The sequence below is a fragment of the Ranitomeya variabilis genome, chromosome 1, assembly GCF_051348905.1.
Source record: "Ranitomeya variabilis isolate aRanVar5 chromosome 1, aRanVar5.hap1, whole genome shotgun sequence".
NCBI lineage: Eukaryota > Metazoa > Chordata > Amphibia > Anura > Dendrobatidae > Ranitomeya > Ranitomeya variabilis.
The window spans coordinates 390,796,288-390,822,713 of NC_135232.1; the positions used below are offsets into that span (position 1 = coordinate 390,796,288).

The 26,426-nt window shown below is 42.0% G+C and overlaps 1 protein-coding gene across 1 annotated transcript in view; it reads right to left on the reverse strand.

The window, feature by feature from the left end:
* The window catches only part of LOC143761175 (tight junction protein 2-like), a 72,271-nt gene that overhangs the window by 13,122 nt on the left and 32,723 nt on the right, over positions 1 to 26,426 (reverse strand). The window contains exons 3-6 of the mRNA XM_077249085.1: positions 19,293 to 19,417; positions 17,319 to 17,421; positions 10,784 to 11,471; positions 10,593 to 10,696 (exon numbers count right to left, since the gene is read on the reverse strand). Of these exons, the coding sequence (XP_077105200.1) occupies positions 10,593 to 10,696; positions 10,784 to 11,471; positions 17,319 to 17,421; positions 19,293 to 19,417 (1,020 nt within the window). The remainder of the gene's footprint in view (positions 1 to 10,592; positions 10,697 to 10,783; positions 11,472 to 17,318; positions 17,422 to 19,292; positions 19,418 to 26,426) is intronic.

The window sequence follows — 26,426 nt, forward strand, 5'->3', positions numbered from 1 at the left end:
TGTGCAGGTAACTATTACTGTGCAGAATTATTAGGCAACTTAATAAAAACCAAATATATTCCCATCTCACTTGTTTATTTTCACCAGGTAAACCAATATAACTGCACAAAATTTAGAAATAAACATTTCTGACATGCAGAAACAAAACCCCAAAAAATTAGTAACCAATATAGCCACCTTTCTTTATGATGACACTCAACAGCCTTCCATCCATAGATTCCGTCAGTTGCTTGATCTTTTTACGATCAACATCGCATGCAGCAGCCACCACAGCCTCCCAGACACTGTTCCGAGAGGTGTACTGTTTTCCCTCCCTGTAGATATCATATTTTATAAGGGACCACAGGTTCTCTATGGGGTTCAGATCTGGTGAACAAGGGGGCCATGTCATTGTTTTTTCTTCTTTGAGACCTTAACTGGCCAGCCACACTGTGGAGTAGTTGGAGGCATGTAATGGAGCATTGTCTTGCATGAAAATCTTGTTTTTCTTGAACGATACCGACTTCTTCCTGTACCACTGCTTGAAGTTGTCTTCCAGAAACTGGCAGTAGGTCTGGGAGTTGAGCTTCACTCCATCCTCAACCGAAAAGGTCCCACAAGTTCATCTTTGACGATACCAGCCCATACCAGTACCCCACCTCCACCTTGCTGGCGTCTGAGTCGGAGCGGAGCTCTCTGCCCTTTACTGATCCAGCCTTTGGCCCATCCATCTGGCCCATCAAGAGTCACTCTCATTTTATCAGTCCATAAAACCTTTGAAAAGTCAGTCGTAAGATATTTCTTGGCCCAGTCTTGACGTTTTATCTTATGTTCCTTGTTCAAAGGTGGTCGTTTTCAGCCTTCTTCACCTTGGTCATGTCTCGGAGTATCGCACACCTTGTGCTTTTTGTTACTCCAGTAACGTTGCAGCTCTGAAATATGGCAAAACTGGTGGCAAATGACATCTTGGCAGCTTCACGCTTGATTTTCCTCAATTCATGGGCAGTTATTTTGCACCTTTTGTGCCCAACACGCTTCTTGCGACCCTGTTGGCTATTTGCCATGCTTGATTGTTCGGTGATCACGCTTCAAAAGTTTGGCAATTTCAAGACTACTGCATCCCTCTGCAAGACATCTCACAATTTTGGACTTTTCAGAGCCCGGCAAATCTCTCTTCTGACCCATTTTGCCAAAGGAAAGGAAGTTGCCTAATAATGAAGCACACCTTATATAGGGTTTTGATGTCATTAGACAACACCCCTCCTCCTTACAGAGATGCACATCACCTGATTTACTTAATTGGTAGTTGGCTCTGAAGCCTGAACAGCAAGGAGTAGGACAACATCTATAAAAAGTATCATGTGATCAAAATACAACTTGCCTAATAATTCTGCACACAGTGTAGTTTGGTATAATACCCTTCAATACTTGTGTACTGCAGGGCATTAGACCTGTTCGGATTACACTTACAGGAGGCCTGTCAGACCCTGCATATTGTAGGGTCTAATATGCCACTATGAAATTCTTATATAAGAAAAAAGGCCATATATTAAAAACGTAATTTGGTTTTCATTAAAATAGACATACATGATTGACTTGCAGGGAATGGAGCAGACGTGGCAATGATGGCCTGTTACAATACGGCCATCTTCAGTTCTACACGTACTGGGGCTCTGCCCTTCCAGATTTCAAAGTATTAAGTCCTTGATTACTACCTCCTGAAACTGAAGGAATGAATCAGTCTAGCCTGCAGATTGTGATGGCACGTAAGCATTAAACAGTGCCATGTTTAGCACATATAATGGCAGCTTTTAATACCACCCTTTGTTTTCCGCATGACACTCTAAGCCTTAAGAATTTGATCGGAGTAACTCCTACTATGTCCTTATTGTACCCCAAAATGCGATTTGGTCTGGGGGTCTGTGCAGAGGTACTCCGTACAGGCGAGGAGGTACTCCAGTTCCCATCATCCTTATACTTGACCACCAGAATGTTGTTGCCACATTGGCTCTAGTTTCCCTCACTAGTTGCCAAGTTAGCAACCTAGCAAGGCTTCTTGTTTTTCTGAAGACAGCACTGCATGCGGTGGTAACTGGCAGAGGGGCTTGAATAGTGGGACTAATCACTGTAGTGCAATACTGAGCAGAGCACAGCGGCCACAGAGGTGGTGCATATAAAAGTCATTTACAAAAAATGAATATGGATGACCCTTAGTGATTTACACCACTGATCAGCGCTCACAGTACACACACTGGTGTAGTGTAAATTCAATAGAAAGGCCTGTGCAAAGAAACTGCACACAAATGTTCATCAGTGTTAAGAAGCAGCAGGACACACATATGGGAGGAGTGGGGAAATGGCCAGAATAAGCAGTCAGTGTTCAGCTGTATACCACAGAACACTAGTACCACCAGAAGTCACAGCAAGCCAAGATCGTGTAAACAGGACATGTAACCGCTCTGCATGCCATTCCTGACTACAATGAAGCGGAGTGGAATTATGCTTCTGTCATTGCTCTGATATTTGGGTGGCCACACAAAAGCAAATCATGATAATCACCAGGGGCTTGCTCTACCAACATGAAGAAGTGCTGTCTGGCAGACGAATAAGGCATTTCAATATTGAAAGTGGTGTGATTTGCTGATCAGAATTGTTTGCAGACAGATGCCTCCACAGGTGATGAGGAAGAGTGGCTGGTTATCAGGGCCAGTAGCCATCTTTAACTAATCAGTGTCCTTTGACACCAACCATTTACCCGCATGACATAAAAGTACGTCCATTTGCAGAAGCACCTTCCTGAATAAGATATCACATCTTGTGTCGGGAAGGAGCTAATTAATCCTAAGATGCCTAACAATCATTCTGACATATTTGAATTTATTTTCTTTTACTCTAACCCGCACCTCCCCCAATACTGGTTCAGAAAAAGCAGCAGTTTGTGTGACACACAGAGCAGTGTGCAGGTTGACCTGACAGTTCTCACATGATTGAGCAAATTAGTTCTGCTTTCTGCAAGCAGACTTTGTAAATGATTAACAATGGAGGACATTGGAAAGCCCTTCTGAGGAAAACCAGAGAAATGAAGGAAAAAACAAATAGGGGAATGGGCAACTAATTGTGGATTTTATTTCTAATTATACCATGTGATCTTGTTGGTCTCGAATTGCATTTATCTGAATATTGCGAGCTCAAAAAAAAAATAATCTCAGTTTGATCATTGGTTCCGGAGATATGAAAGGGTTGTCGAGAAGTTATATGGCAGCTCTCTTCCAACAACGGTGCCACACACAGGTTGTGTGTGGCATAGAAGCTCATCCCAATTTACTACAAGAAGCAATGGCACAAAAAACCTATGTCTAGAGGCGCCAATCAAGAGCACTGTACCTGCACCTATACTGTACCTAACCTACAGATACCGGTTGATGGACTGGTTCATGCAGTTTTATTTGAATATTACTACTTGTTATACTGATGGGTGGACCATACACACATGCATTTACCTTGTGTGCCCCCACCCTTATTTCCTTAGATTGTAAGCTTGCAGCAGGGCCTTCATTCAGCTTCCTTGAATTGGTGATTAACCCCTTCACCCCCAAGGGTGGTTTGCACGTTAATGACCGGGCCAATTTTTACAATTCTGACCACTGTCCCTTTATGAGGCTATAACTCTGGAACGCTTTGACGGATCTTGGCGATTCTGACATTGTTTTCTCGTGACATATTGTACTTCATGTTAAATGTAAAATTTATTCGATATAACTTGCGTTTATTTGTGAAAAAAATGGAAATTTGGCGAAAATTTTGAAAATTTTGCAATTTTCCAACTTTGAATTTTTGTGCCCTTAAATCACAGACATATGTCACGCAAAATACTTAATAAGTAACATTTCCCACATGTCTACTTTACATCAGTACAATTTTGGAACCAAAATTTTTTTTTGTGACGGAGTTATAAGGGTTAAAAGTTGACCAGCAATTTCTCATTTTTACAACACCATTTTTTTTTAGGGACCACATCTCATTTGAAGTCATTTTGAGGGGTCTATATGATAGAAAATACTCAAGTGTGACACCATTCTAAAAACTGCACCCCTCAAGGTGCTCAAAACCACATTCAAGAAGTTTATTAACCCTTCAGGTGTTTCACAGGAATTTTTGGAATGTTTAAATAAAAATGAACATTTAACTTTTTTTCACACAAAATTTATTTCAGCTCCAATTTGTTTTATTTTACCAAGGGTAACAGGAGAAAATGGACCCCCAAAGTTGTTGTACAATTTGTCCTGAGTACGATGATACCCCATATGTGGGTGTAAACCATTGTTTAGGCGCATGGCAGAGCTTGGAAGGGAAGGAGCGCCATTTGACTTTTCAATGCAAAATTGACTGGAATTGAGATGGGACGCCATGTTGCGTTTGGAGAGCCCCTGATGTGCCTAAACATTGAAACTCCCTACAAGTGACACCATTTTGGAAAGTAGACCCCCTAAGGAACTTATCTAGATGTGTGGTGAGCACTTTGACCCACCAAGTGCTTCACAGAAGTTTATAATGCAGAGCCGTAAAAATAAAAAATCATATTTTTTCACAAAAATGATCTTTTCGCCCCCAATTTTTTTATTTTCCCAAGGGTAAGAGAAGAAATTGGACCCCAAAAAATGTTGTGCAATTTGTCCTGAGTACGCTGATACCCCATATGTGGGTGTAAACCATTGTTTGGGCGCATGGCAGAGCTTGGAAGGGAAGGAGCGCCATTTGACTTTTCAATGCAAAATTGACTGGAATTGAGATGGGACGCCATGTTGCGTTTGGAGAGCCCCTGATGTGCCTAAACATTGAAACTCCCTACAAGTGACACCATTTTGGAAAGTAGACCCCCTAAGGAACTTATCTAGATGTGTGGTGAGCACTTTGACCCACCAAGTGCTTCACAGAAGTTTATAATGCAGAGCCGTAAAAATAAAAAATCATATTTTTTCACAAAAATGATCTTTTCGCCCCCAATTTTTTATTTTCCCAAGGGTAAGAGAAGAAATTGGACCCCAAAAAATGTTGTGCAATTTGTCCTGAGTACGCTGATACCCCATATGTGGGTGTAAACCATTGTTTGGGCGCATGGCAGAGCTTGGAAGGGAAGGAGCGCCATTTGACTTTTCAATGCAAAATTGACTGGAATTGAGATGGGACGCCATGTTGCGTTTGGAGAGCCCCTGATGTGCCTAAACATTGAAACTCCCTACAAGTGACACCATTTTGGAAAGTAGACCCCCTAAGGAACTTATCTAGATGTGTGGTGAGCACTTTGACCCACCAAGTGCTTCACAGAAGTTTATAATGCAGAGCCGTAAAAATAAAAAATCATATTTTTTCACAAAAATGATCTTTTCGCCCCCAATTTTTTATTTTCCCAAGGGTAAGAGAAGAAATTGGACCCCAAAAAATGTTGTGCAATTTGTCCTGAGTACGCTGATACCCCATATGTGGGTGTAAACCATTGTTTGGGCGCATGGCAGAGCTTGGAAGGGAAGGAGCGCCATTTGACTTTTCAATGCAAAATTGACTGGAATTGAGATGGGACGCCATGTTGCGTTTGGAGAGCCCCTGATGTGCCTAAACATTGAAACTCCCTACAAGTGACACCATTTTGGAAAGTAGACCCCCTAAGGAACTTATCTAGATGTGTGGTGAGCACTTTGACCCACCAAGTGCTTCACAGAAGTTTATAATGCAGAGCCGTAAAAATAAAAAATCATATTTTTTCACAAAAATGATCTTTTCGCCCCCAATTTTTTATTTTCCCAAGGGTAAGAGAAGAAATTGGACCCCAAAAAATGTTGTGCAATTTGTCCTGAGTACGCTGATACCCCATATGTGGGTGTAAACCATTGTTTGGGCGCATGGCAGAGCTTGGAAGGGAAGGAGCGCCATTTGACTTTTCAATGCAAAATTGACTGGAATTGAGATGGGACGCCATGTTGCGTTTGGAGAGCTCCTGATGTGCCTAAACATTGAAACTCCCTACAAGTGACACCATTTTGGAAAGTAGACCCCCTAAGGAACTTATCTAGATGTGTGGTGAGCACTTTGACCCACCAAGTGCTTCACAGAAGTTTATAATGCAGAGCCGTAAAAATAAAAAATCATATTTTTTCACAAAAATGATCTTTTCGCCCCCAATTTTTTATTTTCCCAAGGGTAAGAGAAGAAATTGGACCCCAAAAAATATTGTGCAATTTGTCCTGAGTACGCTGATACCCCATATGTGGGTGTAAACCATTGTTTGGGCGCATGGCAGAGCTTGGAAGGGAAGGAGCGCCATTTGACTTTTCAATGCAAAATTGACTGGAATTGAGATGGGACGCCATGTTGCGTTTGGAGAGCCCCTGATGTGCCTAAACATTGAAACTCCCTACAAGTGACACCATTTTGGAAAGTAGACCCCCTAAGGAACTTATCTAGATGTGTTTTGAGAGCTTTGAACCCCCAAGTGTTTCACTACAGATTATAACGCAGAGCCGTGAAAATAATTTTTTTTTTTTTTCTCAAAAATGATTTTTTAGCCCCCAGCTTTGTATTTTTACAAGGGTAACAGAATAAATTGGACCCCAAAATTTGTTTTCCAATTTGTCCTGAGTACGCTGATACCCCATATGTGGGGGGGAACCACTGTTTGGGCGCATGACAGAGCTCGGAAGGGAAGGAGCGCCATTTGGAATGCAGACTTAAATGGATTGGTCAGCAGCCGTCACGTTGCATTTGCAGAGCCCCTGATGTACCCAAACAGTACAAACCCCCCACAAGTGACCCCATATTGGAAACTAGACCTCCCAAGGAACTTATCTAGATGTGTTTTGAGAACTTTGAACCCCCAAGTGTTTCACCAAAGTTTATAGCGCAAAGCCGTGAAAATAAAAATTCTTTTTTTTTTTTTCACAAAAATGATTTTTTAGCCCCCAGTTTTGTATTTTCACAAGGGTAACAGGATAAATTAGACCCCAAAAGTTGTTGTCCAATTTGTCCTGAGTACGCTGATACCCCATATGTCGGGGGGAACCACTGTTTGGGCGCATGACAGAGCTCGGAAGGGAAGGAGCGCCATTTGGAATGCAGCCTTAAATGGATTGGTCTGCAGGCGTCACGTTGCATTTGCAGAGCCCCTGATGTACCCAAACAGTACAAACCCCCCACAAGTGACCCCATATTGGAAACTAGACCTCCCAAGGAACTTATCTAGATGTGTTGTGAGAACTTTGAACCCCCAAGTGTTTCACTACAGTTTATAATGCAGAGCCGTGAAAATAAAACATCTTTTTTTTCCCACAAAAATGATTTTTAGCCCCCCAAATTTTTATTTTCCTAAGGATAACAAGAGAACTTGGACCCCAGAAGTTGTTGTTCAATTTGTCCCGAGTACGCTGATAACACATATGTTGGGGTAAACCCCTTTTTGGGCGCACGGGAGAGCTCGGAAGGGAAGGAGCACTGTTTTACTTTTTCAACGCAGAATTGGCTGGAATTGAGATTGGACGCCATGTCGCGCTTGGAGAGCCCCTGATGTGCCTGGACAGTGGAAACCCCCCCAATTCTACCTGAAACCCTAACCCAAACACACCCCTAACCCTAATCCCAATGGTAACCCTAACCACACCCCTAGCCCTGACACACCCATAATTCTAATCCCAACCCTAATCCAAACGTAAATGTAATCCAAACCCTAACCCTAACTTTAGCCCCAACCCTAACTTTAGCCCCAACCCTAACTTTACCTCCAACCCTAGCCCTAACCCTAACCCTACCCCTAACCCTAACCCTAAACGTGACTGAAATACGTGGCACTGAAATACGTGGCACTGAAATACGTGGCACTGAAATACGTGGCACTGAAACACGTGGCACTGAAATACGTGGCACTGAAATACGTGGCACTGAAATACGTGATACGTGGCACTGAAATACGTGGCACTGAAATACGTGGCACTGAAATACGTGGCACTGAAATACGTGGCACTGAAATACGTGGCACTGAAATACGTGGCACTGAAATACGTGGCACTTAAATACGTGGCACTTAAATACGTGGCACTTAAATAAGTGGCACTGAAATAAGTGATATTCACATAAATACGTGGCACTGAAATACGTGGCACTGAAATACGTGGCACTGAAATACGTGGCACTGAAACACGTGGCACTGAAACACGTGGCACTGAAATACGTGGCACTGAAATACGTGGCACTGAAATACGTGGCACTGAAATACGTGGCACTGAAATACGTGGCACTTAAATAAGTGGCACTGAAATATGTGATATGTGGCACTGAAATACGTGGCACTGAAATACGTGGCACTGAAATACGTGGCACTGAAATATGTGATACGTGGCACTTAAATACGTGGCACTGAAACACGTGGCACTGAAATACGTGATACGTGGCACTGAAATACGTGGCACTGAAATACGTGGCACTGAAATACGTGCAACTGAAATACGTGGTACTAAAATATGTGGCACTGAAATACGTGATACGTGGCACTGAAATACGTGGCACTGAAACACGTGGCACTGAAATACGTGATACGTGGCACTGAAATACATGGCACTGAAATACGTGGCACTGAAATACGTGGCACTGAAATACGTGGCACTGAAATACGTGGCACTATGACTGTCAGAAAATGTTCATTAAACGGTTAGGGGTGAGGTTAGGGGTAGAGTTAGGGTTAGGGTTTGGATCCCTTTATCACCTTGATGGTGGTGGGTGGCTTTTCAGTGTGTTTTCTGTTTTTTTCGATAAAAATGCATGCGTTTTTAACGCAAACAAACGCATGTGCTTAAAAACGCAAGAAAATACTGCAGGTTGTATTTCTGAAAATGAACGCATGCAGAAAAAAACCGCATGCGTTTGAAAACGCGACCAAACGCGTACAAAAAAACCGCATGCGTTTTCAATGTTAAATATAGGGAAAAAACGCATGCGTTTTTTTGTGCAAAAAACGCTGCAGACAAAAACGCAAGTGTGAAACCAGCGATGCTTTTTATAGCAAAAAAGTTTTTGCGTCTCCACATTTTGAGACCTATAATTTTTCCACATTTGCTCCACAGAGTCATGTGAGGTCTTGTTTTTTGCGGGACGAGTTGACGTTTTTATTGGTAACATTTTCGGACACGTGACCGTTTTTGATCGCTTTTTATTCCGATTTTTGTGAGGCAGAATGACCAAAAACCTGCTATTCATGAATTTCTTTTGGGAGAGGCGTTTATACCGTTCCGGGTTTGGTAAAATTGATAAAGCAGTTTTATTCGTCGGGTCAGTATGATTACAGCGATATCTCATTTATATCATTTTTTTTATGTTTTGGCGCTTTTATACGATAAAAACTATTTTATAGAAAAAATAATTATTTTGGTATCGCTTTATTCTCAGGACTATAACTTTTTTATTTTTTTGCTGATGATGCTGTATGGCGGCTTGTTTTTTGCGGGACAAGATGACGTTTTCAGCGGTACCATGGATATTTATATCAGTCTTTTTGATCGCGTGTTATTCCACTTTTTGTTCGGCGGTATGGTAATAAAGCGTTGTTTTTTGCCTCGTTTTTTTTTTTTTTTCTTACGGTGTTTAGTGAAGGGGTTAACTAGTGTGGCAGTTTTATAGGTTGGGTCATTACGGACGTGGCGATACTAAATATGTGTACTTTTATTGTTTTTTTTTTTTAATTTAGATAAAGAAATGTATTTATGGGAATAATATTTTTTTTTTTTTTTCATTATTTTGGAATATTTTTTTTTATTTTTTTTTACACATTTGGAAATTTTTTTTTTTACTTTTTTACTTTGCCCCAGGGGGGGACAATACAGATCGGTGATCTGTCAGTTTGCATAGCACTCTGACAGATCACCGATCTGCGAGAAGTACAGGCTGCTTCACAGTGCCTGCTCTGAGCAGGCGTCTGTGAAGCCACCTCCCTCCCTGCAGGACCCGGATCCGCGGCCATCTTGGATCCGGGTCTGGAGCAGGCAGGGAGGGAGGTAAGACCCTCGCAGCAACGCGATCACATCGCGTTGCTGCGGGGGGCTCAGGGAAGCCCGCAGGGAGCCCCCTCCCTGCGCGATGCTTCCCTGCATCGCCGGCACATCGCGATCATGTTTGATCGCGGTGTGCCGGGGGTTAATGTGCCGGGGGCGGTCCGTGACCGCTCCTGGCACATAGTGCCGGATGTCAGCTGCGATATGCAGCCGACACCCGGCCGCGATCGGCCGCGCTCCCCCCGTGAGCGCGGCCGATCGGCTATGACGTACTATCCCGTCGGCGGTCATACGGGCCCACCCCACCTCGACGGGATAGTACGTCAAATGTCGGGAAGGGGTTAACTTACAGATCTGAAATGTCCGATATGGTCTGCACATATACCCTGCTGATTTGTAAAGTGCCGCGTAATATATTGGCACAATAGAAATAAAAAATGTTATCAAGAAAGCAACAATGTTTTTGTAACCAAGGACAACTCCTTTAAATGAACACGAGTTCTATATTTTTAGTGCTTTTTGATCACTTTAGACATGAGACCAGAGTGAGAAATTAAATACATAAAAACGAGAAGGACACTCTACCTTGAGAACTATATCCCCTTCATGCAAATTTCCATCTTTTGCTGCTAAACCAGTGTCAGTCAATCCTTTAATGTAGATCTGGCTGCCAAGACGAAGACCATATTCTGAAAGAGAAATGACGGGAAATAAATGTAAAGTCAATGCAAGTTTGTTTAGTTAAAAAAAAAAATTCTTACTTCGTTAATTCTTACCCTCATTTGACTTTTTTTTAGTTAGCAGGACACTAGCAGTATCTGAATCTCCAAAGCCTTGAGGGGATGGACTGCGAGATTGAAGTTTATCTCTACTACGGCTTTTCTGTATATTGCGGTCATATTTACGTTCTGCTGGAGATCTTCCATACTGACGATCCGGACTATACTGTGCATTTCTATCATAGATGTCCTCTCTCTCCAAGGTCCTTCCACGACTGCTATCTCTTCCATAACTATGAGGGTCATCTAAGTCACGATCAAGGCTCCTGCCGCGACTTCGCTCCCTTCTGTACCCACGTTCCTCATCAAGACCACGGTCTATGCTTCTGCCACGACTACGATCTCTTTTATACATCTGCTCATCATCAAGTCCACGGTCTATACTTCTGCCACGGCTGTAATCTTGCTTAAGTCCATAACCCACATTAAGATCTTGGTCAACGCTTCTTGCTCGGTTTCCATAACCTTTTTGATCTCGTTCATAATATGGTCCCCTTTCTTGGTCCCTTCGGAAGCCTCTATCTGGACTAAGGTCTTTGCTTCTAGATCCTCCATATCCGCTCCTATCACTATATGCACTGTAGGCAGTTCGGCTCTCCATGTCTGTGTAGTCATCCATTATATCAAGGGCAGGTTCAGATTTGCTTGGGGCACCCATTTGTACCCTTCGTGGCCTTCTCACTACCTGTAACATTAAAAATAGCTTAATCTTTAAGAGCAGCGCTATTAACATATCCAAAAATATCTTATTTATTCTGCATGCGCTTGGCCATTTTTTTCACTCCTCAAAAATTGAATGGAGAAAGCCATGCATGGACAGCAATTGCTCAGCTTTCAAAATCCACCCGTTTAGAGACGAGACCCATATCTATCCTACCCAAGTCTATTCTTGTGAATAAGTAAAACATATGTCAAGATCAGAATAGTGCTCTATAGCATTGACAAAATTGCCTCATTCCAGGAACAGGATAAAACTTAAATAACATTACATTATAATTTAAAAACATTAACAGGTAAAGCGTGAGTTGGGAAAAAGACTAACTTAAGAGTTTACTCTTGATCATAGCCTTGACAAAATATGCTAACAATTATGGCATGCTTGTTGTTTTGAGATATTTTTCATGTGTTCCCCCAAATATTGTAGCTAGAGATTTTGCTTTTGCAAAAGTTTGAAACTAAAAGATTAAAAAAAAAAAAAGAAATAGGACCTACTTATATCAGTTTTGATGATCACTTAAAGCAATGGTTATGCCATACTACACACATCCTTGGCAGTGAAAGAACTAAAAGGGGTTTTCTCTCTCATTATGACAATCTATTTTAGAATGGAGCTGGCCTGACAATAACTGGTCATCCAGTATCCCAAAGATACATTTTGCCAATTAAGTCAAATTTGGGTAAGTGGCAGAAGGTCATGAATGTAACAAACGGAAGGGCTGGACTTGTTTTTTGGGTAGCAGTTCTGTGTTGATTACTTGTCTGACATTTGGAACGCCTTCTTCATGTAAAGTAAGCTCTGGAGGCAGAGTTATCTTCAGGCACCATCTGCCCCGAAGCCTGGAAGAGGTCAATTATATAAAGTGATAAAAGATGATTTCTCAGCAACAACACAGCTGATATGAGACAGTCCTATGACTGTAAGGGTATGTTTCCACGGTACGTAAACGCTGCTTGTTTGACGCTGCAGCGTCAAACAAGCAGCGTCCAGATGTTCCTGCATAGTGGAGGGGATTTTATGAAATCCCGTCTCCACTATGCGTGGAAACCCGCACGCGGCGGCCCTGCGACTCCGGACATGCTGCGAGTCTTTTCAGAACGCAGCATGTCCGTACACCTTGCGGGGACGCAGCGTCCCCGCAAGGCATATCACAGGGCCCTATGGCGAGGGGTGCGATGATCCCGGATGTGTACTGTACACATCCGGCACCATCGCGTCCCAGAAAGGGGGCGGGGCTTAGCGCCGAGCGGCTTCGCCGCTGCGGCGATCCCGCCGGCAAGCCGTACCGTGGAGCCATACCCTTAGGGTACCGTCTCACAGTGGCACTTTGGTCGCTACGACGGCATGATCCGTGATGTTCCAGCGATATACATACGATCTCGCTGTGTCTGACACGCTACTGCGATCAGGGACCCCGCTGAGAATCGTACGTCGTAGCAGATCGTTTGAAACTTTATTTCGTCGCTGGATCACCCGCTGTCACCGCTGGATCGGTGTGTGTGACACCGATCCAGCGATGTGTTCGCTTGTAACCAGGGTAAACATCGGGTTACTAAGCGCAGGGCCGCGCTTAGTAACCCGATGTTTACCCTGGTTACCATTGTAAATGTAAAAAAAAAAACACTACATACTCACCTTCTGATGTCTGTCACGTCTCTCGCCGTCAGCTTCCCGCACTGACTGTGAGCGCCGGCCGTAAAGTAAAAGCAGAGCACAGCGGTGACGTCACCGCTGTGCTGTGCTTTACTGCCGGCACTGACACAGTCAGTGCGGGAAGCTGACGGCGAGGGACGTGACAGTCACCGGAATGTGAGTATGTAGTGTTTTTGTTTTTTTTACATTTACAATGGTAACCAGGGTAAACATCGGGTTACTAAGCGCGGCCCTGCGCTTAGTAACCAGATGTTTACCCTGGTTACCCGGGGACTTCGGCATCGTTGGTCGCTGGAGAGCTGTATGTGTGACAGCTCTCCAGCGACAACACAACGACTTACCAACGATCACGGCCAGGTCGTATCGCTGGTCGTGATCGTTGGTAAATCGTTTAGTGTAACGGTACCCTTAGAATTCTGTTAGCCTGTATGCCGATATTATTAGTTTACAAAGGTCATATGTGCGGACAGGTTCCTTTTAAGGTTTCAATCAATACATACACTATATGGACAAATTATCAGGATCCCATGAGTTTTCAATGACATCCCAATTCTTAAATCCATAGGCATTTATGTAGAGTTGGCACTATAATAGCTACCACCCTTCTGGGAAGATTTTTACAGGATTTGGGGATTTTTCTTGACAGACACATGTTGGACAAGAGGACATGGCCTGCAAGCTCCATACTAGTGTATCACAGAAAGTGTTTGAGCAGGCTGAAGTCAGAGCTCTGTGAGACCTGCGACATTCTTCCACATCAAACTCACCGTTTTCATGGACCTTGCTTTGTTCACCTTGGCACAATCATGCTGGAACAGAAAATGGTCTTCCGCAAACTGTTCCCACAAAGTTGGAAGCACACAGTTGTACAAATGTGTTGGTATGCTGAAGCTTTAAAGTGTTTTTTCATTACTGGACAACCCCAGCTTAAATCACTTCAGGGCCCCATAGAAAATCAAAACAATGTACATATTCACAAGGTATACTCCTCCTGCAATGGAGCTATTGCAGTGTTTTCTGTGCTGTAGTCCCCGAAAGGTTACAGGACATCGTTGTCACTTAACCGCTGCAGCTCTTCAATATTCCATATTGAGATCAGACGTCTGCTTTAACAAAATAATTGAGGTTGCAGCTGGTCAGTGGCAGCTAAATGCATGGGTTGTGTGACAAATGTCACATAACTCACTGGGAACAGTAATGCATTTATACAGTTGTGCTCAAAAGTTTACATACCCAGGCAGAATTTTTGCTTTCTTGGCCTTTTTTCAGAGAATATGAATGATAACACCAAAACTTTTTCTCAACTCATGATTAGTGGTTCGGTGAAGCCATTTTTTGTCAAACTACTGTGTTTTCTCTTTTTAAATCATAATGACAACCCAAAACATCCAAATGACCCTGATCAAAAGTTCACATACCGTGGTGATTTTGGCCTGATAACATGCACAGAAGTTGACACAAATGGGTTTGAATGGCTACTAAAGGTAACATCCTCACCTGTGACCTGTTTGCTTGTAATCAGTGTGTGCGCATAAAAGCTGAGTGATACTGATTTGGCTTTTATCCTAAGTCATATTGCACGACTCGTTAGAGGGTTGATTGTGACTTGTAGTATCGCTACTTCCAACAGGTGGCACTATAGAGTTAAGTCCTCTTTTTCTCAGCAGAGGCAATCTGCAGAGTGAGTTTCTGTGATCCAGACAGACACTTGCATCTTTCATCAGCCACTGACGTTTCTGGATTGTGAGTCATGAGGAAAGCAAAAGAATTGTCAACGGATCTACGGGAAAAGGTAGTTGAACTGTATAAATCAGGAAAGGGATACAAAAAGATATTTAAGGAATTGATAATGCCAGTCAGCAGTGTTCAAACTGTGATTAACAAATGGAAAATCAGGGGCTCTGTAAGAACAAAACCACATCAGGTAGAACAACAAAAAATGTCATCCACAACTGCCAGGAAATATGTTCAGGATGCAAAGAAAAACCCACAAATAACATCAGCTGAAATACAGGACTCTGAAAACTATCGGTGTGGCTGTTTCAAGATGCACAGCATCCTTATTTGAAGAAAAATGGGCTGTGTGGTCAAGTCGCCAGAAGAAAGCCATTACTGTGCAAATGCCATAAAATATCTCACCTACAACACGCAAAACAGCACAGAGACAAGCCTCAAAACGTCTGGAACAAGGTAATTTGAAGTGATGAGACCAAAATTGAACTTTTTGGCCACAACCATAAACATTACATTTGGAAAGAGGTCAGCAAGGTCTATGGTGAAAGGAACACCATTCCTACTGTAAAGCATGAAGGTGGATTGCTGATGTTTTGGGGATGTGTGAGCTATAAAGGCACAGGAAACTTGGTCAAAGTTGAACGAAAGATGAATGCAGCACGTTATCAGCAAATACTGAAGGCAAATTTGCAATCATCAGCCTGGAAGCTACGCATGGGACGTACTTGGACGTTTCGACATGACAATGATCCAAAACACGCGGCCAAGTCGACCTGTCAGTGGCTACAGCAGAACAAATTGAAGATTCTGGAGTTGCCATCTCCGTCTCCTGCCCTCAATATCATTGAGCCACTCTGGGGAGATCTCAAGCGTGCAGTTCATGCAAGACAGCCCAGGAATTTACAGGAACCATACGGTTTTTGCCAAGAAGAGTGGGCAGCTTTACCATCTGAGAAAATAAAGAACTTAATCCACAACTACAACAAAAGACTTCAAGCTGTCATTAATGTTAGGGGGGCAATACATGGTATTGAGAAATGGGGTATGTGAACTTTTGATCAGGGTAATTTGGATGTTTTGGGTTGTCATTACGATTTAAAAAGAGAAAACACAGTTTGACAATAACTGGCTTCATCCAACCACTAACCATGAATGGAGAAAATGTTTTGGTGTTATCATTCATATACACTGAAAAAAGGCCAAGAAAGCAAAAATTATGCCTGGGTATGTAAACTTTTGAGCACAAATGTAGTTGGAATGGTGCTGCTGTGGGAAGAGAATATATAGGTTTTTTTTCTACGAGGTACTTAAGTAAGTGGAGGTTCTCCAGTAGTAGAAAACATTTTAAAGATTCTCGCTAACTAGTACTGAGGGGCCTAAGCCAACCACTAAAAAAAAAAAAAAAAAAAAAAAAAAACCCATAGTATTATGCTGCCACCAAACTTTGCAGGGATCTCAATGGAGTCAGATAATTTTCTGGTACTTTCCAATCTCACATTCATCCTTCAGACTGCCTAGAGAAACTTGAATAGTTATTCTATAGAACACATTTATAATAATCTAGTTCATTGGCAGCATGCTGTACACCACAGGTGGGGAACCGTTCATAGCCAAGGGTCATTCATACCATCCTTCTGGAACGGTACAAATTGCGCTTACTGCCCAAAAAGTACATCCCGATGCTGGTACTGGCGACGGGACATACGGTAATCTTTTATTGCATGCACATCGGCATTCAGTAGTGAACACTGTGGGCACATACTCACAGAACAAAAAGAAAGTCAAGGGGTGGTGGCCACCAAAACACAGCTGCCAGTCCAAGCTCTGTGGTCCCTTTGAATCTGCCCGGGGGAACAGAGGTCATCGTGTGCTGTAAATGGAGAGCTGGCATGAGGTTCCCCAGCTCAGCTTTACACCAATCCATCCACTGAGTGGTGATGTAAGGCTTGCATGCAGCTGCTCACCCATAAAAACCTATGCTATGAAGCTCCCGATGCAGTTTGTGTGCTGATGTTAATGGCACAAGAGGTTTGGAAGTCTGAAGATATGGAGTCAGAAGAGAGTCAGTACCCAATGAAACTACTTACGTTGCAGACATTCTTTGGTTGATAAAACACTTCCACTTTATAACAATACCACTCACAATTGATGATTGAATATTTAGGAGGAAGATACTTTGTGAACTGACTTGCTACAACAATGGCATCCTATTATAAAAGTACACTCAAATTTAGCGAGTTCTTTAGAACAACCCTTTCTTTCACAAATGTTTGTAAGGCAGACTGTATGGCTACAGGCAATGGGACAGAATGAAAAATCTAAACTCAATTATTAAGTGGAGTGTCCCAATACTTTTGCTGATATAGTGTATGTGCATATCCAAACATGTGCATCAGCTGAAAATTACAAAACGGCTGCTCTCTTTACCAGAACTGCAGTTTTCCCACATTTTCTTAGCTGCTGAACTGCAAAAGAATGTGGCACATTTTCCAGGAGGGTTCCATTAACCATAACAACTCGATCATTCTCTCTTTAAAGAAAAAGGGAAGAAGAATTACTTTATGATTATGTCTGTTGTGAATGGTTTTCAGTCGCTAATACACAATGATAATCCACAAGAATGAATGTACTGTTCTAAAGAATGTTCTATTACATAAGTCTTCTTACAACATGTAGTTAAAGCAAACCTAAGTAAGGAAGCATAATGATCCAAACCACACAAGCAAGGCAAGAAAAGATTCACCATTTAGGTGTCTGGGAATCTTTATTGGTTGAACCCCAGTTTTATAACTTAACAAATGAACAACCCAAGGACTTTAGTGACAAAGTAGCTGCTCTTAGGACTTTCCTGTTGGTGCCCAAAAGGATTTTAGAAAGTATCACTTCCAAACTTGTTAAACAGGAAGCACAGTAATTAATAGCTACAGTCTGAAACTAGATTAAAGTGGATCAGTCATCAGATCACAGATTTCACAATGAAAGTTATACATAAAAAAAAAAACCAACACAACATAATCCACGCCAAAAAGGCTGTATAATCCTTTATGAAAGTTTTAAAGGAGACCTGAGAGCCGATACATGCTGCATGTGGATCGGTCAGCATTAGTGATGAGCGAGTACACTCGTTACATGCTGTTCTTATAACCGTGTAATGAGAACATAGTTATAAGAACAGTACTTTATGAGCAGATCCTGCAATAAATACCAACACTGGCTCATAACGTACTGTTCTTATAACCATGTTCTCAGTATGAAGATCCCAGTTACCTATGTCACACTCTCACCATAGTCATATAGGTCCTCATTGAGGGTGGGGGAGGGAAAAAAAAAACGCTTCACAGATTGGTGTAGTTGCCAATTAAAGTCAGCTTTTATATTTATCCTTATCCTATATCTCTACTATTGATGACCCAAGATAACCTTTCCATAACAGTCTTTTAAACTGATCTCTATATATTTACTGAGGATAGCAATTACTGACTTTAACACTGATCTATCGTGTAAGTACCCAGGATCAATTACTGATTAATTTGGCTAGCCAGTTTTACAGTGGCCCATGAATGGTACTGATGATCAGGGTGGCTATATTGTTTGATAAGTCCCACCATATTGATACCTGTGCTACCATCTCTGTAGTAAGTGGTCCGGGGAGGACTTTTTACTTCAGTTCAATTTTGGATGTTGCATCTATTCTTTGGCACAATTGCACACTGCGCTTTGTGTTATATGTTTTTTTGTTTGTCACCTGATTTTTTAGAATAATTCAGTAAGAGTTACATTTTAGATCCCAACTTGCTCCGTTTCTCTTTAACCCACCACACCTGACTGGACACAGAGGTGCTGTCATTCTCCCTTCTGCTGCTGAAATCTCAGTCTAACTAACACAATTCAGCACAAGAGATCAATTCAAAAATGTAAAACCGCTTATAATGTAATAACATTAAAGGAAACTCGTCGTGAAAAATAACGCCATTAACCTGCAGATATGGGGCGCTTTCAGGTTACAAGGGTCTGTGCATAGAGCGTGGTAGCTTTAACCATACCCTAGCACCAAGTGACAGCCGACTCCAGCTGTCAGTCAGTACCACTGGCATGATTATAGCAGCTGCTTTCTCTGCACCGAGCGGTAACAAACCGTGACAGCACCACCTATGTGACTGGAAGAGCAAGGTTACTGGGTGGGAATAAGGGGAATTTCCTCCTGGCAACAGGACTCTCCGTGCGAGCACCACACAGTGACAAAAGCATTAACAGGCCAAATAACTCTATATATGCAGGCCAATGGTGTCATTTTACATGGCAGGTTCCCTTTAAATTTCATGATGAAAACAGCATACAACAAAAAGGAATATAGAAAATTTTAACTATTCTTCAGGAATAAAAAAAAACGTAAATGCTTACTGCAAGCGACCATCTGCAGGTCCTCCTTGAAGGACATCAGAAATTACAATGGAATTATCACCATTATTAAAATGCGGGTTGTCTCGTCCGCCTGAAACTGCAATGCCAAAGCCTTTCTTTGGATCCTAAAGCACATACAAAAGAAGCAGAGCAAGAAAGCATAGTAAGAAAATTTATGTTTACTTCATCCAGTTCCCCCTTCCCCCACCTCACTGCTTTTAGACATCCCATATACCGTGGATTGTGATAGTATTCGCCCCCTTGGTTTTTTACCCATTTTGTTAAATTACAATCTGTGTTTAAATATTTTTGTTGTTAACAGATTTGTGTGTGAGCGCATCAGCACTAAATAGTCTAAGTTGCTGAAGTGAGAAAAATAAGCAAAAATTAACATTTTTTGGGATCAAAACTAAAAACTTTTGCTTTGAAGCACCTAAAGTTTTCTGGTGCAAGCAATTACCTTCATAAGTCACATGCTTAGAGAAAGGAAGTCCACCTGTGTACAATCTTAAGTGTAACATGGTCCATCAGTATATGCACACCTTTTCTGAAAGGCCACAGAGGCTGAAACACCATTAAGAGGCACCACTAACCAAACACAATGGAGACCAAGGAGATCTCCAAACAAGTCAGGAACAAAGTTGTTGAAAAGTACAAGTCAGGGTTGGGTTACAAAAAATATCCCAATCTCTGATGATATTGTGCATATGAGAGGGGGGCTAGCTGTCAGACACAGGTACAAATCAGGTAAAAAAAGATATTTTTTTTTCCACACGAGAAAATCACTGATGTAAACCCTGACCAAAAACTGCCGAAACTTGAAAGAAAAAAAACACAGATGAGTGACACTTCAGATTGATTTTTTTTTTGCCTTCGTGAAAAATCATGAATGTCTGAATGAGGCTCAAAAATGCTCCTTTAATAAAAAAACTTAAGAAGAAAATAAATAATCGTATTTCCCTGTAGACATAGTTGTAGACTGTCCGATAAGTTTAAATCTGTATTTACCGGCAGATTAGCTAGAAGTGTGGCTGATCAGAGAAAATTAAGGATTTCCTCTGCAGCCACTTGTTTCTAGTCATCAGGGTGGTGCTGGAGGCAGTGAATAGTCAGTACACTGTAATCACTGCCCCTGCTAATTGACTGACCAAGGTAGATCACTTCATTTTTTTTTTCCCTGTAACCGCACTTTCAGTTAAAGGGACTCTGTCACCTGAATTTGGAGGGAACAATTTTCAGCCATAGGGGCGGGGTTTTCGGGTGTTTGATTCACCCTTTCCTTACCCGCTGGCTGCAATATTGGATTGAAGTTCATTCTCTGTCCTCCGTAGTACATGCCTGCACAAGGCAATCTTGCCTTACGCAAGCGTGTACTATGGAGGACTATGTACTATGTGTACTATGAATGAACTTCAATCCAATATTGCAGCCAGCATGCAGCCAGCGGGTAAGGAAAGGGTGAATCAAACACCCGAAAACTCCGCCCCTATGGCTGAAAATTGTTCCCTCCAAATTCAGGTGACAGAGTCCCTTTAAACAGTTCAACAAGTTGAAAGGGACTTTTGGTTAAAAGAAGAAAAAAAACTTTTTCACCCCAATTTTAAACGTTAAAACACATTGCCTTGTATAAAATTAAGGATCAATACAGAATAACACTAATAATAAAATCTGTCATTGCCCCAGAAAACCACTTTATTGTAATATGTAAACTAAAGTGCTTAATGCACCCTTGGCACTAATTTAGATTACTACCACTCCTATGTTGATTGACAGTGCTGTCTTGCCTAGGAACAGTCTTGCTGACTGAAGAATTAGCATTATGTGAGCACTGTCCCTGTGGAGGAAAAAGACCACTAATCACTCTCTCCCTATGTAATGTCAGAAGCGAAGAGAATGACTTGTGCATAAGTGAAGAACAGATTTAAAACCAGAAAGATTTGTATTCTATATTTCCTACAAGGCTATGTGGTTATTTGTGGTGGAAATTTGGGGTGACAGACTCCACTTAACCCCTTCACTCCCAAAACCAGTTTTCAGCTTCATGACCAGGCCAAATTTTACAGTTCTGACCAGTGTCACTTTATGGGGTAAAATCTCTGGAACGCTTCAACAAATCCCTTCCGAGACAGTTTTTCTGTGACATTGTATGTAATAATAGTGGTGAAATTTATTCGATGTGATGTGTTTTTTGTGAAAATTTAAACATTTTCCGCAATTTTCAAACTCTTATGTCCTTAATCCAGAGAGTTATATCACACAACATAGTTAACATTTACCACATGTCTACTTTACATCTGCATCATTTTGAAAACAATGTTTTTCTTTTTTAGGAAGTTAGAAGGGTGAAAAGTTGATCACCCATTTCTCATTTTGCCAAAATTTACAAAAACATTTTTTTCAGGGACCATATCACATTTGAAGTGACTGAGGGGCCCAAATGACTGAAAAAACCCCAAAAGTGACACCATTTTAAAAACTGCACCCATCACAACCACATTCAAGAAATGTATTAACCCTTCAAGTGCTTCATAGGAATTAGTGCAATGTGGAAGGAAAAAAATATTTTCCTTTTTTCTCTACAACAATTTTTTACTTTAGCCTCAATTTCTTTTATTTTCAGAACGGTAACAGGAGGAAGCGGACCCCAAAATGTACTGTGCAATTTCTCCTGAGTACCTGTCACGGTTCACGGGGAGGATACCTTTATCATCCCCGCCGCTCACACCAATTTGTCATGAACCGGGGTTGTTTGGGTATTTATCTAGATCCCAGTTCCAGTTTGGAACTTGCAGCTCTTTGGTGCCCTCCTTACCCACAGGTCAATCAGGGTACTGCACCTAGGATAATTAGTCGCCAGACAGACTGCCTTAATTTGTACTGGCTAATGGGCACACTGCAGCAAGCACAATATAACTACTCCCACTCATGCGGGAACAATAATTATCAACACTGCCAGTCGCTACAAAGCCTCCCAAACGCACAGGACAAATCCGCTGCCACCAGCTCCGATTTCTTACTTAGTAACTGGTCCGGATCCAACCCAGATTAGTAGCATAATTCACTTCAGAGGACGTGATACGTTATAGAGCAAGGAGAGACAAAGCTAGTAATTTTATATATTTTACTCCAAAAAAAGGTAGGCAGTGTTTACAGAAGTATAAAAGGTATTATAAAAGTAGACAAGTCGTATGTACAGTACAATTACAAATAAAATGGGATTAAAGTTGAAAAACACTTACATTTCATTCATATCATTTAATCTCATGGCAGACCATGTGCTGTGGGGGATGAGCATATATCCCAGTGAATCTCAGATGTGACCCTCAGCTCATTCCTTGGACAAAAGACCCGTGAAGACTGAGGGCTCACTCAGTTGTTATCTCCGTGCCCAAAACCAAGACACTCCCCCTGTGGTGACCTCACTCAGAGGCTGAATCCTCCCTTTTTTTTTTAGAGCTGGGACAAACCATTTTTATACATAGCTCGCTGTATGAACCTCGTATATGAATGACACAATGATCAGGATGTGCACCACGCCAGGGGATTCTTTTAAGTGTTAACATGGCATAGTTACATGACCCGCTTACGGAGAAACCCTCTCCTTGCACTCATTGGGTTTAGCTCCTAGCGATTTCCGTGAGCTATAGATCGCTCGATGGACATCCAGAATATATATTCCTTATCTCTCTAGCCCGGATCGGTGCCAATATACATAACTTTCAAAGAACAATAGAGTCCCATGCCTTCTGGAACAGGCTGTACCAGTTTTGGCTGGTATTAGGTGGGAGGGGGAATGGGGGATTTAGGGAGAGATGACTTTCGCAGCTCAGAGCCATAAAAATTCTTCAGTGAATGTGCTAGCACACTGGCATCACATTTCAACAATATAGCCAGGGGGAGGGAGAAAGAGTGGCTTAGAATTCCAGCCTTGTGCTGGCAGGTAGAGGAAACTGTAGCTGAGAGCTCTGTATGTGTAACTGAAGTAATCAGAACTTCTTTCTATTTCGTGACAGTACCCCAATATACCATATGTGGGGGAAAACTACTATTTGGGTGCACAGCAGGGCTTGGAAAGGAGCGACTTTTGACTTTAACACAAAATATGTTTATTAGCATCATTAGAATCATTAGCAGACACCATATGGCGTTTGGAGAGCGCCTGATGTGCCTAAACAGTGGAAACGCCCCACCCCCACACAAGTGACACCATTTTGGAAACTAGACAGACTCAAGGACTGTATGTAGATGTATGGTGAGCACCTTGAACCCCCAGGAGTTTAACGTTAAACTGTGAAAATGACAAATAAAATTCCCGCAAAAATGTTGGTTTTGACCCCAATTTTTCACTGTCACAAGGCTAACCGGAGCAAAATGGACCATATAATTTGTTGTGCAATTTCTTTTGTGTACACAGACACTCCATACGTAGTTGAAAACAACTTTTGAGGTACAGTGCAAAGTTCAGAAGAGAAGTGCCATATTGGAGTTCAGATTTTACTGGAATGGTTTGAGGGTGCCATGTCACATTGGCAAAGCCCCTCCATAATTGACATCATTTTACAAACTACACCTCTCAATGAATTCATCTAGGGGTGCAGTGAGCATTTTGATACATGTGCTTTACAGAAAGAAGAGAAGAAAGAAGAATTACATTTTTAATCGCTAAAATATTTGAGACTCAAATTTTTAATTTTTTTAAGGACCAAAAGGAAGAAAATGGACCTCTCAGTTTGTTGTGCAATTTCTACTGAGTACTCCAATACCCTACATGTAAAACTACTTTTGAGGCACAGTGCAAAACTCAGAAGGGAAGGAGTTCCATAATTTAGTGCAGATTTTACTGTTAAGGTTTGCAGGTGCCATGACTCATTTGGAAGAGCCTTTGAGGTACCAGAACAACAGAACCCCCCATATGTGACCCCATTTTACACACTACACCTCTCAATGAATTCATTTAGGGTACAGTGATCATATTGACACCACGGGTGTGTCACAGAATTCTATGCCATTGGGCAGTGAAGAAAAAAAATAATTACATTTTCAACACCAAGATTGTGTGTTAGCCCCAAATTTTACATTTTCACAAGGTGAAATGGGTAAACATGGCACAAAAACTTGTCACAATTTCTGCTGAATGTGGAAATACCCCATATATGGCTGTACAGTACGGCATAGCCACACGGCAAGACTCTGGAGGGATGGAGCGCTAGTTGTTTCCTGGAGTGTAGATTTTCCTAGAATAGTTGGCAAACTCAATATACAGAGCTCCTAAGTGCTAGAAGACCAGAATATTCCCCTTCAAGTGACCTAAATTTGGAAATTATACCCCTTTGGTAATGTATCTACAGGTGTAGTGATGACTTGACTCCATGGGCATTTTCCAGAAACAATAAGCAGTGGATGTTGCCAAGTGAAAATTGCAAATTTGCTATTGTAGTGGCACTACAATGTACGGACCAGTACGTTCTGTCCTGCTCGTGCTTCTGGAGTCATGCATCCGTAAATTAGTTGGGCTCTCATCGCTATAGAAATGCCAAACATGTAGACACTAAATGCGGTTTAGGCACACTGTGGGATTTAGGGTCCATCCCCCTTGTCTCAGTCTGTTGCGACTTAGTAAGTCTGCTTTGGTGTTTTCTTTCCACATTATATGTAACGCTGTTAGGGACAGAAGGTGTTCTGGTTGAAAAAGATGGTTTACTGCTTCCATTAGGGAGTGGGACCTTGCTTCCTCCTGGTGAGTGATATACGCAACTATAGCGATATTATCGGACATGATTCGAACGTGGCGACCGAGAAGGGACGTAAGAAACTGCCCACAACTCCTTTAGGTTCGAAGTCTGACTCCTTTTATGAAGCGACCAAGAACCCCAAATTATTTGATCTCTCTGATGTGCCCCCCAACCTAACTTGCTTCCACCCGTGGCAATAATGTCGCTTACTGGGGCCAACCAAGGGACACCTGATGACAGGTTGGACCTGTCTATCCACCATAAGAGGTCATTTCTGGTTACAGAAGAAAGTTTCAATCTTCCTCTAAAAGTCCTTTAACAGTTTCTGTGCTGATATTTCCCACTGAAGCTGTCTCATATGCAACTGGGCACACATCACAGTTGGGATGCAGGATGTCAGAGAACCCAACTAGGACATTGCCTTCCTCAATGTAATTTTCGGAAGGTCCTTTGCGGTTGAAGGTAGGGCTACCATCTTGTCATTCTTCCCTTCGGGTAAAAGGCAAGTCTGTGACTCGGAGTCTAGAATGAGACCCAAAAAGGGCAGTATTTTTTACTGGACTTAGCTTTGACTTGTGTGTATCTATAATCCAACTGAGCTCTTTTAAGAGGACCCCCGACTTCTCAGATGAGCTGGCAATGCTCTTCCGATTTTCCCACAATCAGGAAGTCATCTAGGTATGGAACAAAGAGTATTCTGGACTGTAAGATAGGCTGTCATATCGGCTACCACTTTGGGGAAGACTTGTTGCCACCGAAAAAGCCAAATGGCAGGGATTTGAATTGATAATGCCTTATTTCTCCGTATAAAAAAGTGACTTTTAGAAACTTTTGATGGTTTAGATGTATTGGGATATGATAATTAGAGATGAGCGAACATAGTCGGCTCCCTCCTTAGTTGGCAAGTTATAGCGCTTACCGAAGAAGCTGCAGCGGGAACCCGGATACCTGGCATTCTCCCGATAATCAGGTGTCAGACGCCACAGCTGAATGTGTCGCGGCTGTGTGACCGTCACAACACATGCATGGAGACTCTGCTTGTTGTGATTGTCACACAGCTGTGACACATGCAGCTGCAGCGCCGGACACCTGATTATCGGGAGCGCTCCAGGTATCCAGGTTCCCGCTGCAGCTTTTTCGGTAAGCGCTATAGCTTGCCGAATAAGAAGGGAGCCAACGATATTTGCTCATGTCTAATGATAATATGCATCCTTTAAGTCTATGACCACCATGAAACAATTCTGGAACAGAAGCTTTGTGTCAGTATTTATTAATTCCATCTTGAAAGTATGGTATTTTATGAATCTGTTTATTAGGTTCTTCAAACTGATGATGGTCCTGAACGTACAGGTTTTTTTTTTTTTTTTTTTAATTTAAAAAAAAAAAGGAGGGGGCATAAATT